The sequence below is a fragment of the Lagopus leucura genome, unplaced genomic scaffold (genome assembly GCF_019238085.1).
Source record: "Lagopus leucura isolate 7727_CA_CO unplaced genomic scaffold, USGS_WTPT01 Super-Scaffold_810, whole genome shotgun sequence".
Lineage (NCBI taxonomy): Eukaryota > Metazoa > Chordata > Aves > Galliformes > Phasianidae > Lagopus > Lagopus leucura.
In genome coordinates, this window is record NW_024962261.1 from 1,485,410 (window position 1) to 1,497,441 (window position 12,032).

The 12,032-nt window shown below is 35.8% G+C and overlaps 1 protein-coding gene across 6 annotated transcripts in view; it reads left to right on the forward strand.

Annotated features, from left to right (window-relative positions):
- RASGRF2 (Ras protein specific guanine nucleotide releasing factor 2) overlaps positions 1 to 12,032 on the forward strand; it is a 123,768-nt gene that overhangs the window by 62,609 nt on the left and 49,127 nt on the right. For 3 of the 6 annotated variants that reach the window (XM_042866105.1, XM_042866107.1, XM_042866110.1), the window contains exons 13-17: positions 1,456 to 1,538; positions 2,409 to 2,657; positions 2,931 to 3,319; positions 6,445 to 6,573; positions 9,140 to 9,229. In XM_042866105.1, coding sequence (XP_042722039.1) covers positions 1,456 to 1,538; positions 2,409 to 2,657; positions 2,931 to 3,319; positions 6,445 to 6,573; positions 9,140 to 9,229 — 940 coding nt within the window. The remainder of the gene's footprint in view (positions 1 to 1,455; positions 1,539 to 2,408; positions 2,658 to 2,930; positions 3,320 to 6,444; positions 6,574 to 9,139; positions 9,230 to 12,032) is intronic. The other 3 variants (XM_042866106.1, XM_042866108.1, XM_042866109.1) reach the window with 2 other exon arrangements.

A 12,032-nucleotide genomic window follows, 5' to 3' on the forward strand; every position in this document is an offset into this window, starting at 1 on the left:
TGCAAACATCATAGGCATTTTGTTGCTGCTGAAGAAATCTCCTCTCTTCTACTTTAAGTGTGCCCTCTGGCCCTAGCTCCCTATTTGATTCCTTCACGTCACAATTTTTCTAAGATTTTATCTGTCAAATAACTGAAAAATGCTAGGACTCTGCAGTCTTAGTGGAGACAGCACTGAACCGCCATGGGTAGTTTGGTGCTTAGAGCTTCTTTGCAACATTTAAAAGTCACGTAGAGGAAACTATGTATTATTATTAGAGATGTGTGTTGTGGTTTTTTTCTCAGTGCTTTAAAGTAACAATTTTGTAAAGTCATAATGTGAATTATTTAACTTTGAAACCATTGTTAAAAATCTGAAATTAAAAACACACATAGTAAAAATAAATCATAGAAGACCAGAAAAGGCCTCTGGTAGTCTTCTCTAACTGATCTAACATCAGTCATTATTTTGCTAGGCAATATTTCTACATATTATTCTTAAACCCAGTGTAAATGCGTATGAGAACTTTGGAAACTCCATTTTATTGATGTGAAGTAATAGTGTGGTCTGCACATATATAATTGTTGAAAATAAAGTTTGAAAGTATTATAAAAGCAAGAGCCCTGTAGTAGTATATATAAGATACTTGATCCAGACCATAAAAGCCTTAACTGCTGGCAGACTGCAGACTTCCAAGAGCAGGGTTTTGGGTGCTCTGTTATCTCAACTATGTCAGAATACAAATCAGCAGAAAATGCTGTTCAGATGGCTTTGAGCTGTACTTACACACCACTAGTGCTGAGCTGCTTTGAGGCTTGAATAACAGCTTAACCATGCATAACTTGTAAACTTCTATTGGCCACAGCACAGCCTGTAATTTCAAACTAATATGTGCTATAAACGTGTCCCAGAAGCGTCTTCACACTTTCTGATACCTAGTCCAAAACATTTATACAAGAGTTTTCAATGGACTGCTCAGACAGCAGCTTCATAGCTGTATTTCAAAATAATAGCACTGTTTGAATTTGTTTTTAAAGGAAATGTGTGTTTTTAGAAACTATTTGTCTCTTACTTTATACATACAATATATAATATTATGACTTTCCTTCAGTGCTGATTTTTCAAGATACGATAGAAGCATTTAAGGTCATTCAGTTTCAAATAAACTTCAAGGTTATCTCAATTTCAACTGAAAATCTGCAGCCATGTAAAAAAGATTCTGGGCCAAATTCTCTGAGCATGCTGGTAAAGATGCATGGACATGAGTCTGCAAATCAAAGGAAGAAGACTAGAGAGTAGTATCTGTTACAATTTCTTCATCACTGCTTTTCTTCTATGAAAGTACCTTGTACTTTAGTCTGCTCAGGCTCTGTGAAAGCTATGTTTTAGTGATGGTAGTGGTGACACTAACGGCGTGGAAATTAACCTCTTGTAGTGTGTTTTGATATTAACAGTTCACAATATTTATTTTCACAGTGCATTGATAACATAAGGTGCAATGGTTTAATGACCATAGTGTTTGAAGAAAATTCTAAAGTCACTGTGCCGCATATGATAAAGTAAGTGACACAATTTATGCCCAGTGAGCAAAATTTGTTTCTTTGCTTTTTAATAAAAGTTTTTTAAGAAAAGGAAGTGTGTTTTTGGAAAATAAAGTATTTACTTCCCCTTCATTTACCCCCATTTTTGTTGGCTGGAATTAAATCTTCATCCCAATATTTATTTTTTTCAATCTGTTTCCTGAAACAGTAGGGATAACTGAAAATGGCCAACTCTGAAGTCACAGTGTTGGACTATATAGGATCACAGCTCAATTTTCTCTTTTATTTCTGAAGCTACAGTAAGTTATGGTTTGGATAAGTAGTTTAATTCTGTATTGGTTATTTATTTTCTGTCCTACTACTCATCATTTTATTTAATGTATTTTTAAGTGTTTGGTAAACCTACACTGAGTGCAAACAAGTATGACTTTCCAAAGCATTCCAAAGCCAAAGTTTTTCTTTTCCTTATTTCTCCTATTTCTAAGGGACAAAAAAAAAAAAAAAAAAAAAAAAAAAAAAAAAAAACAAAAACGAACACATTATCCCACAATTTTAACTTTAATCAAATCAAGGTAGCATGTTTTATTCATAAACCTGCTTCTTTCACCCTTAAATTCATTCTGCAGCCTGTGTGCAGGTACAACCTGTGAAGGAAGCCATAACTTTAGCTAAGGGTTTTATTTTACTGTCTTTCATTGGGATCCCCTATAAAGCAAGATCCCAGCAGAAGCAAGTTTCTCCATACGAGTCTTCTTACGTTGATGAAATACAAGAATGCAGTATGTATTTCGTGGTTCTGTGTTGACAGAAGTAGCTGAAGTGATACTTCTAGCGTACTATAATCACTCTTCCTCTGTGGTGAAACGTTCTACTTTACCTTTTATGTAGGTCTGATGCACGTCTTCATAGAGATGACATTGATATCTGCTTCAGCAAAACTCTAAATTCCTGCAAAGTACCTCAGATCCGTTATGCAAGTGTTGAACGCCTTTTGGAGAGGCTCACAGACTTGCGATTTCTGAGTATTGATTTCCTGAATACGTTCCTACACACTTACCGCATATTCACTACTGCAGCTGTTGTACTGGAAAAACTTTCAGACATTTACAGACGGCCTTTCACTTCCATTCCAGTTAGGTGAGCCCTGTCTTTTGTCTTCTATGATAAATTACTTACAGAATTACCAAGAATTACCATTTGTTTGTTTTTTACCTAATTTCTGTGTAAATAATCTGAGAGGAAAGTTCTTACTCTGTATATGCGGAGTAAATTTTTAGGTAAGTCTATCTCAATTTTCTGCCTGGGTTTTGAGGTCTAAATATCTCATAGATTTTGCCTCCACAAGTGTTTTCACTTAAATCTGCTTTGCATTTGTTACTACGATGTTGCTTTTTTGTTTCTTGCTTTCAGGGCTTTGGAGTTATTTTTTGCTACCAGTCAAAACAACAGAGGAGATTACCTAGCTGATGCGAAGTCACCGCATCTCTGTCGCAAATTTTCATCTCCCCCTCCACTGTCCCTTTCCAGAACATCCTCACCTGTCAGAACTCGAAAATTGTCATTGACTTCACCACTGAATTCAAGAATTGGTGCCCTTGATCTTTCTGCTTCATCTGTGGCATGCAGTCCTACCTCAACCTATAGTCCAGCCACTTCTCCTCCACCAACAGGTAGCAAAGTACCTCTCGACCTTAGCAAAGGGCCCTCCTCTCCTGAGCAAAGCCCTGGCTCCATAGAGGACAGCTTGGAGAATCCTCGCATTGACCTCTGTAACAAGCTGAGGAGAAGCATTCGAAGAGGTATTCTATATTTACAGAACGCTGAATGTTACTTTTGGCTTTTGGCTTTTTGGCAGTCTCAAATGAAAGCTCAATTTTTATCAGACTACTGCACAGCAGTTGTTTCTTTTTCCTTGCCCCTTCTTTTTTTTCTTTTTTTTCTTTTTTTTTTTTTGTAATCACAGTAACCTGCATTGGGGAATAAAATACACTGCTCTTGGTGTATTTTCTAGTGGCTGTGTTTCCTCTGTTTGTTTTCCCTTTTCTGTAGGCATAGTAGTATGGCAGAGTGGACCTGTCTGTTTTTAGTCCAGCAGAATGTTTTGGATGAATTAAAAAAAAAAACTTGATGCCAGTTGCATTTTGTTGAAGTTGTCCTGTGAAGTAAAATATTAAGCTAAAAGGAAACGGTTATATAAAATTAGGGGGAGTTCTTCAGAAAGATTTAGTTACTAATTCAAATAATTTGTGTGAGCACTGGGTGCATTATTGAGATTCATAGCACTTGATTGTTATCAGTCCAGAAGGTAGATGTCTAAAAAGATGAATTGCTATTGTGAAATGCTTTTGGCTTTTGTAAGGCACCTTAAAATAGGTACTACTTTCAGAGGAATAATGCTAGTTGATATAAACCTTGCTGTGGGCATCTAGAATGAGAGCATTGCACATAAATTCACAGAATAATTTAGGTTAGAAAGAAACCTTAAGATTATCAAGTCCACACATCAGCCTAACCTTACAAGTCCACCACTAAACAATGTCTGTAACTGCCACATCCACATATGTCTTAAATACCTCCAAAGATGGGGACTCCACCACTTCCCTGGGCAGAGAATAGATGACAAAGCAAAAAAGTAGTTCTATTTTCATAAAGTATGCATAGGGTATATGAGTATTTATTGCTGTTTGGGAATGGAGGTATGGTCTTCTGAATTAGAATAAAAATATACTGTAATTTTTAATGTTGTTAGATTAAGCAAAAGATGAGGAAATGCAACATTACTGTTTTCTTCCTAAAATCTAGTCTGCTAGTGCCTGACTTGTAACCTGAATAAATATGAGTAGAAGATAGCTCAGTCTCTTTACAAACTATGCCATGTAGAAGTTGGTAAAACCGCCAAGGAAAGAAGATATCCAAATGTAAATTAAGAAAAATATCATTGAAGCATTATGTCTGCTCTTACTGCTGCGTAATTTTTACACAGCGTAGCGTATTGTTCAACATATAATTTTTTCGTCAGGCAGCCACATTAGCATCCTGGGAGCATGTGACTCTTCATGCTTTCATAAAATACTGGCTGGCTGATACATTTAAACATTATTTCTGTTCACTGGGTATTTGTGGATTAATTACATAACAGTCTATTTATATGTCTAAAATACAGTATTTGCTATATAGAATTGGGCAAATTCTTTGCATGCACCAGGATAGTCATACTCAAATCTTTATGATAGCACATTCCAAAATATAGGCCAGGTGTTAAGGTGATTTGTAAATAGGTAACTATAGTCTTTGATGTCACACTTTTTGTCATACACTAAATGTACACCTACTAAAGTAGAGATTATTCTGACCTAGTGTTAGCACCATGCATTACTGCAGAAGTATTCTTAAACTGCATTCCAGTCTGTCAAAGCTGTGTCACCCGGGCAGCATGAGGGAACATTTGGAAATGGCAAGAATCTCATATAAATGCTAAATGGCTGTCTCTAGTCCCTTCAGAGATCTCTTGCTAAACAGTTTGCACATAGTTTAGAGGAATTTGCAACTATCTAGCTTTGTTCTCCAGGGGAAAGTCCTTCTGTCACTGCTTATCAAGTTCAAGAAGAGGAGTAACTTTAAAAAGAAATTGCTCACAAAGAATGGAAATGAGTAGTAGAACTACATAATGCTGATCTGCATTTTCCACATCATTCAAACATGGTTCCTTATTTCTGAAGTCTTCTGGGTAAGGAGACAAGTTCTGCTTACTCAGCAGCTACCACCACCTTATAATCATTAATGCTATTGCTCTGGTACTTGAGGATTTTCAGGAAAACAAAGGTATCGTATTCTAAACATAATATAACTGTATAAATTCCGTTTCCCATGACCTATTATTATGGCAATAGTTGCTATTTTTGAACGTGGCTCATTTCTGTTCCAAAATTTTGCTTCCTTCCCACGCTATCAAAGTTTATTTGTATTTTTATAGTACTTATGCTAAGGCATAGTTGTTGTAAATATCAAACATAAAATACTTTATCAGCTTTTAAAAATACTTGGTTTTCCTGCATTGAGGAAGTACTTTTTTCTGCTATTCTGAAGTTATGAACATTTCTTTTAATATGCTTCTAACTGAAGAACTTTTCCGCAGACTAATCAGCTCTCCAGTGTTGGCCATTTTATTAAGCAGTATTCTGATTATAGATAGCAATCTATCAAGGATTTTTTCTTGTGAGCTCATATGAAACTTATGACTTTGGTACCCTTATTATAAATGCATTTTAATGCATACTCTGTTGACTTAAATTGCAATCATAACCAAGCTATTTTTTAAACTGACTACTGTCCATTTTTTACCAAGTTATTTATTTACTAGCTTCTGTTTGGTTATGACATCAGTACAAAGCTTTCATTTCAGACAGTAATTACTGTTGAATCTTCTTGGCACAGAAGATACACAGCAAGTTCCAAAAGCATCACCATTTAAATGTAGCATTACATAACAACTACTTTATATGTATATACATATTAACAGCTACACCTATAAATAATTTTTGTGTATTAGATTTGGTATTTAAACATCGGTGTAAAATGTTCTTAATTAATGGCCATTTTTAAAATGTTGCTTTTCAATGAAGATCATTTTGACACACAAATTCTTTGTATCATTGCAGTCAGTTTGCTCAAATTTGCAGATTTTTTATCTTTAGGCGTTCATACACTGAGAGTTCTGAGTCACTTGCCTACTCTTCATTCTCTTCAGAGCTGTGTTCGTACCTAAAACAAACAAAACTTAGTACTTTACTTACTTAGTACTTTACAAACTCTGTACTTTAAAAAGGTGTGTCATAAAGCCACATACCTTTTCTCCCAAAAATCTCTTAATATGTTGTAAATTTTGAGCTATCATCCTGTTATTAACATCCAATCTCTTTTAAAGCAGCAGTTCTAGAATCAGTGTCAGTGGACAGAACTATTCCTGAAAGCACCTCAGCGGTGGATACCACAGAACTTTCCCCATGTAGATCCCCTTCAACACCACGTCATCTCCGCTATCGTCAACCAGGAGGTAAGGAACTGAAGTTTCTGCCCTCTGTAACTTTCAAGAGTTTAAATAAAGTAGCCATAGTCTTTGCAAAATATTCGAAATCTGTAATCTTTCAATAATGTGAATTATGCCATTCAGTTAATGAAGGAGGGCTGCTCTGAAAGTAATGCTTCCTTTTTTATTATGGTGGCCCATGATGTCAGACGCAGATGTCGTGTTGTTGATGGTATAACAGTAGATTTTGAACCTTACTGCCAGTATTGTTACTGTGCTGTATTTTGTTGCTGCGTGACAAATGGCAGCAGAGCGGCATACAGAATGGTATTTGATGTGGAAGTATATCTGTATATATTACCTTTCTCTGTGTGAAAAAAATAGCACCCGTTGACATACATCCACAATTGCTAAATGTTTCTGGAAACAGAAGGAGGATGTGAGCACAGTGAGAGATGGGTGGAACATTTCAACAGTGGCAACAGCAGTGTGAAAGACAAGCCACGTTCTGGACAACCATGCACAGCTGTGACACCATGAAGTGAAGAGCGTCTTGATCAGTTCATCTATGTGAGTTGACATATTACAATCAGGAAGGTGTGTTTGGTGCTGAGTATCAGTTTCAGTACTTTGGAAACAATGGTTGCCAAAATTGGAATATCTCAAAGTTGGAGCCACGTGGGTCCCACAAATGCTCAGACAGGAATAGAAAGAACACTGCATGCAAGTTTGTCAGGACCAGGTTGAACCGTATGAGGCTGAAGGTGAGTTTCCTGGGTTGCGTCTTTACTGATGGTGAAATGTAGTGTCACAACACAGTGGAGTCAAAATGGCAGCCCATGAAGTGATGACATGTGAATTCCCCAGTGAAGAAGAAATTCAGGATGTAGCTCCCAGTGGATGAAGTGATGCATGCTGTCTTTTGGGACAGAAGAGGGGTGACCCGCTGGATTTCCTGGAACCTGGACGAGTCATCAACTACTGATAGTTGTTTTGCGACACTGATGAAGTTGAAGGCTCAAACTTCATGAGCTGGGCCAAAGACAGCCTTTCTCTTACAGCACAATGATACCAGGCCCCATACTAGTCTGAAGACCATGGAGCACATTGCCAGTCATGGCAGAAAGGTCCTACTACACAGACTGTGAACAGTCTGGATTTGATGCTTTCTGTCCTCATCTCTTTTGGCCAATGAAAGGTGGACTGTATGAGCAACGTTCTTCTAGGAGTGATGCTGTCATAGCAGCTGTGAAACTGGGTCATCTTCACTGCTGCTGATTTTTTACAAGTCTGGCATGCAGGCTCTTGTTCATTGCTGGCAAAAATGCTGATGGTGTTGACTGTTGAAAACCTGTGCTTTGTAGCTGAGAATATGCTCAATCAGATAGGGTTCTTGTGCTCTTTGTATCTGTTTTGGTTTTCCATGGAAATAAATTGGAGGCACTATTTCTGGAGAGAAGTATGTGTTAATAACTGGAGACTTGGAAGGATGTTGGAGCTTTGTACGTGATGAAATTTTCTTTAACAACTTGAGCAGGATGTATCCAAGTTCAGAACTAATACTGAATCACTCTTATTCTCACAAAATTCTCTAGATATTTACAGATATTCTTTTTTCAGCTGCTAAGGAGACATTTTGGACATGATAGGTAATGATGAATTACACAATACCCAGTACTGTCATTGGGAAGTGACTGCGTGAGTTATCTTGTGTGAAGTTGAAAATTTACAGTTGATAGCTGGTGATTTCTTCCAAAATTTGAATAAACTGCTCTGTTGAAGAGGTAAAGGGAGAACTGGAGCTCCTCAAATAGCTCTCACAAGTCTCTTCAAAAACATTAACTGAGCTGTGAGATCTATCCATGAGCTCCGTCCAGTTAAAATGCTGTCTTCTCAAACAAACCAGATCTCAAGGCACAGACATTGTTTGATACTTGGAATTAAAAAAAAAAAAGAAAGAAAAAGAAAACAGAACATAGTCTTCTCAGCTGTTAATAAGTTAGTGAGACATCTCAATACTGAACCAATAGTAATATTTTGCTATTGGCCGTAGTTGCAGTAGAATGGCAAAACTCTGGAGTTGGAAACTGTGGGAAGCAGTAGTGTATTATTTGAGTACAAAGTGAATCAACATCGACTGGACTCCCTGAAGAGAACATCTGACAAATTTTGCAAAACTGTACTTAAGTGATGAGCTGGGAAGATCTGTAAATCTCATCTGATTTGTTAATATGCTTTGTCCTTTAATATGGATGTTGGTTTTTTTGTTTGTTTTAGTTAACTGTCTGTACCATTACCTTTGTTGTTCTGTTTGGTTCAGGTTTACTCCTCATCCTTTGCAACGTCTTGAGAATTTTTTTTCCATAGAAACAACAATTGTACAGGCCTACAACTAATAGTCAAATTGCAGAAATTATGGTGATATTTTTCTTTCTTTTAATATGGAATCATAGAATCATAGAATTGCTCAGGTTGGAAAAGACCTTCAGAATCAAATCATTATAAAATCCAATGACAGTGAAAATAGACGATATACACAGTGTATGAACATTAGTAAAGATTTCAAATATTTCTCTTTCTATTCTCTTTACAGTACAAACTGCTGACAACAGTCACTGTGCTGTTTCTCCTGCATCTGCTTTTGCTATTGCTACAGCTGCAGCAGGACATGGGAGTCCACCAGGTGAGAAAAGTTTACCAAAAATTATACCAAACATTAAGATCTTCTCAGAAGGTAAATATTTCTTAGGAATTTACCTGAATCCTAAGCAGCCTCTGATTTGTTACTATAATCTCCATGGTGTCTTTTTGAGTTGGTTCCATTTGAGGCCAATGTGAAATATTTGTAATTTAACTCCTTTAATTTGAAGGTTTTTCTTAAAACTTTTTTGAAATCATTGAATGTATGAAAGGCAAAAATTACAATATTGAAGAAATTAATAGAAATGTTATTTAACCCTGTAAGATTTTACAGGAGAAATTCAAACACTGGTTTTATCTTACAGAAGCAGTGTAAAATGCTGGAATTGTGATTATGTAATTTAGTTGACTTGAATACATAGTTCAGTTACAGTAGAAAACAACTTGAAACAATTGCTAAGATAAAGATAATAGAGAAGGAAATCAATTTAAAAAATTCTCATTTGGAAAAAAGCTGAGGCTGAAATCCTTATGTATTACAACCTTCTGCATAATAAAAAGCATTTTCAAATATAATGGAAAGTGTTTGTTTACTGCAAATCAAGAGATCACCATGAAATTGACCCATAAACGTGACCAAAAAGAACAGCCTAAGATTGTGTTCAGGTGCATCCATGCTATTATCTTTTTTACTGTGGCAGTCTGAAAATTTGTAAGAAACTTATGTCACCAAATAGTAAAATTATGTCTTAGACTGTTTGTATATTACTCTGTTTTGGGAAGTTGTCTGTAACCTTCATCCTGTCTACCTTAAAGAAAAAAAGAATGGGAATGCATTGAGTAATATTGTTTAGAATAAGCATGAATCTTAAATAAATGAGGACTTCTTATTGTACCGTATACCTTAAGGAAATGATTCTGGGCTTTGTGCCTTTGTTTTGTGAACTCTAATATCACCAAATCGTTCATCGAGATTTTGGATGATTACTGTATAAGCCTATGATCTCTTTTCTTGCTTACTTAAATTAGAATTACATGTACATTGTTTAATACTATATCTACCACATTTTATCCTTTGTGTCTACTTTATGCTTTTTTATCCTTTATGCTGTGGCTGTTTTCTTTGAGTGAGTGAGTAAACATCATGCAACAGTGATTTCTGGACAATAAGAGTTGTGTATTCCTATTAATTTTGAAAACAGACATTGCCAAGAAGTCAGTGACATATTTTACTTTATAAATTAATTCCAATATATTTACAAATTCTTTACAAAATACAGTAAAAAGGAAAAAACTGTTTTTTGTTCACTAGGACGAGTACAATTTAAAATCACAGCTTCTATATTTTTAAAAGCGCAGGTTCTCAATATTTATCAGATAAGTGTTAGAGAAAATAACATCTAACGTTATTGCATTGCGTGAGGGAATTTCAAAGCACTAAAAAAAAAGATCTCTAAGATTCTTATAAGTACATTTTTATATTGCTTTTTAAGATAATTCTGCATAAAAGGCTATTTTGCTGGCTATAGAAGGCTATTTTGTAAAAAAAAAAAAGAAGTCCTTGCATAAAAACTGAAATAGGTGAATTTCAGTTAATAAACCACAGCTCAGCTGAATCATCCGCTTTGTAACTTGAATGTGCTGATGCAATTATTAGTGTAGTGTTTGAAGCTTTATCATTTCATTTATCTTACATATGTTAAAAATGATATTACAGGTGAAGAGAGAGAGTTGAAATCAGAGTAATTCAAATAATTTTATTTCTTCCCCTTACATGCTTCATCAGAATTGTATGGGGTTTTTTAATGACATCTTTCTTATCCCCTTTGGACTCCTGTCTCTTACGCTTCAGTGAATTGGATCTAGGTAATGAACGAGATTCATCTTTGTTTTTTTGCTTTTTTTAATTAGTCCTTTGTCTCCTGGGTGCAGATATTGTGAAGTATGCCATTTAATATAGTCTACCACTGAACATAAATAAAACATCAAATGAAGTTCAGTGTTGGTAAATAATATGTGAATGTATGTGAGGAAAAACTGCCCAAGCTTTACACGTTGAGAAAAGATTTGACTTGAAGGGTTGCTGAGAAAATTTTGCAAAAATACAGATGCCATCAGAACAGTTAAATAGGCATTTCTTGCCTTTCCCAATGACAGAGGTAAGAGATTCAAAGAGTCTGTGGATCTTGTGGACACTGTGATTTAAAGATATTTATGTAGATTTAAAAAGTGGGTAACTGTATGAAAGTGAGAGTCATTGTAGCTGCTAGAAGGGCAAACTTAAGCAGCTTCAGGAGCAAAAAACAGCTGGAGCATGTGGGAGAACATTAGGAGGTAAGAATTACCTCTGTAACTTCTATTATCTCTGCTTTGTAAGAGTCTACTTTTGGCTTTGTTTTGCTTTATTTTGTTTAAGAGTGTAGCGTGTCTCAATTTTCTGCCTTCCAGTTTTAACTGTTCAGGGATACATCACGTCTTCCTCCAGTCTTAGAACTTTCTTTCAGCTCATTCTTTGGCAAGGGAAGAGAATTCTCGTTACACAAACATCTTTCCACAGAACAATGTAATATACCTGGTTTTCCTGACTAGATGTAAAATTGTATAAACTCAGATTGTTGATGTAGGGACACGTATTCTTTATTTATCCTGAATTTCCATTTCTTCAGACTTTCTCTGATTGTTTTTGAGGACTTCTGGTCAGCTACATGCTTCTTGAAATGACAGATAAACTCTGAGCCATCAAAAACATATGACTGCTCAATGGCATTAGCTACTTGAGCTGTTTCTCTTCTCCCGTTCATGCCTCTAGAAAAGTGGTTCTTGACTTTAGGTTTATCTTTGCTCAG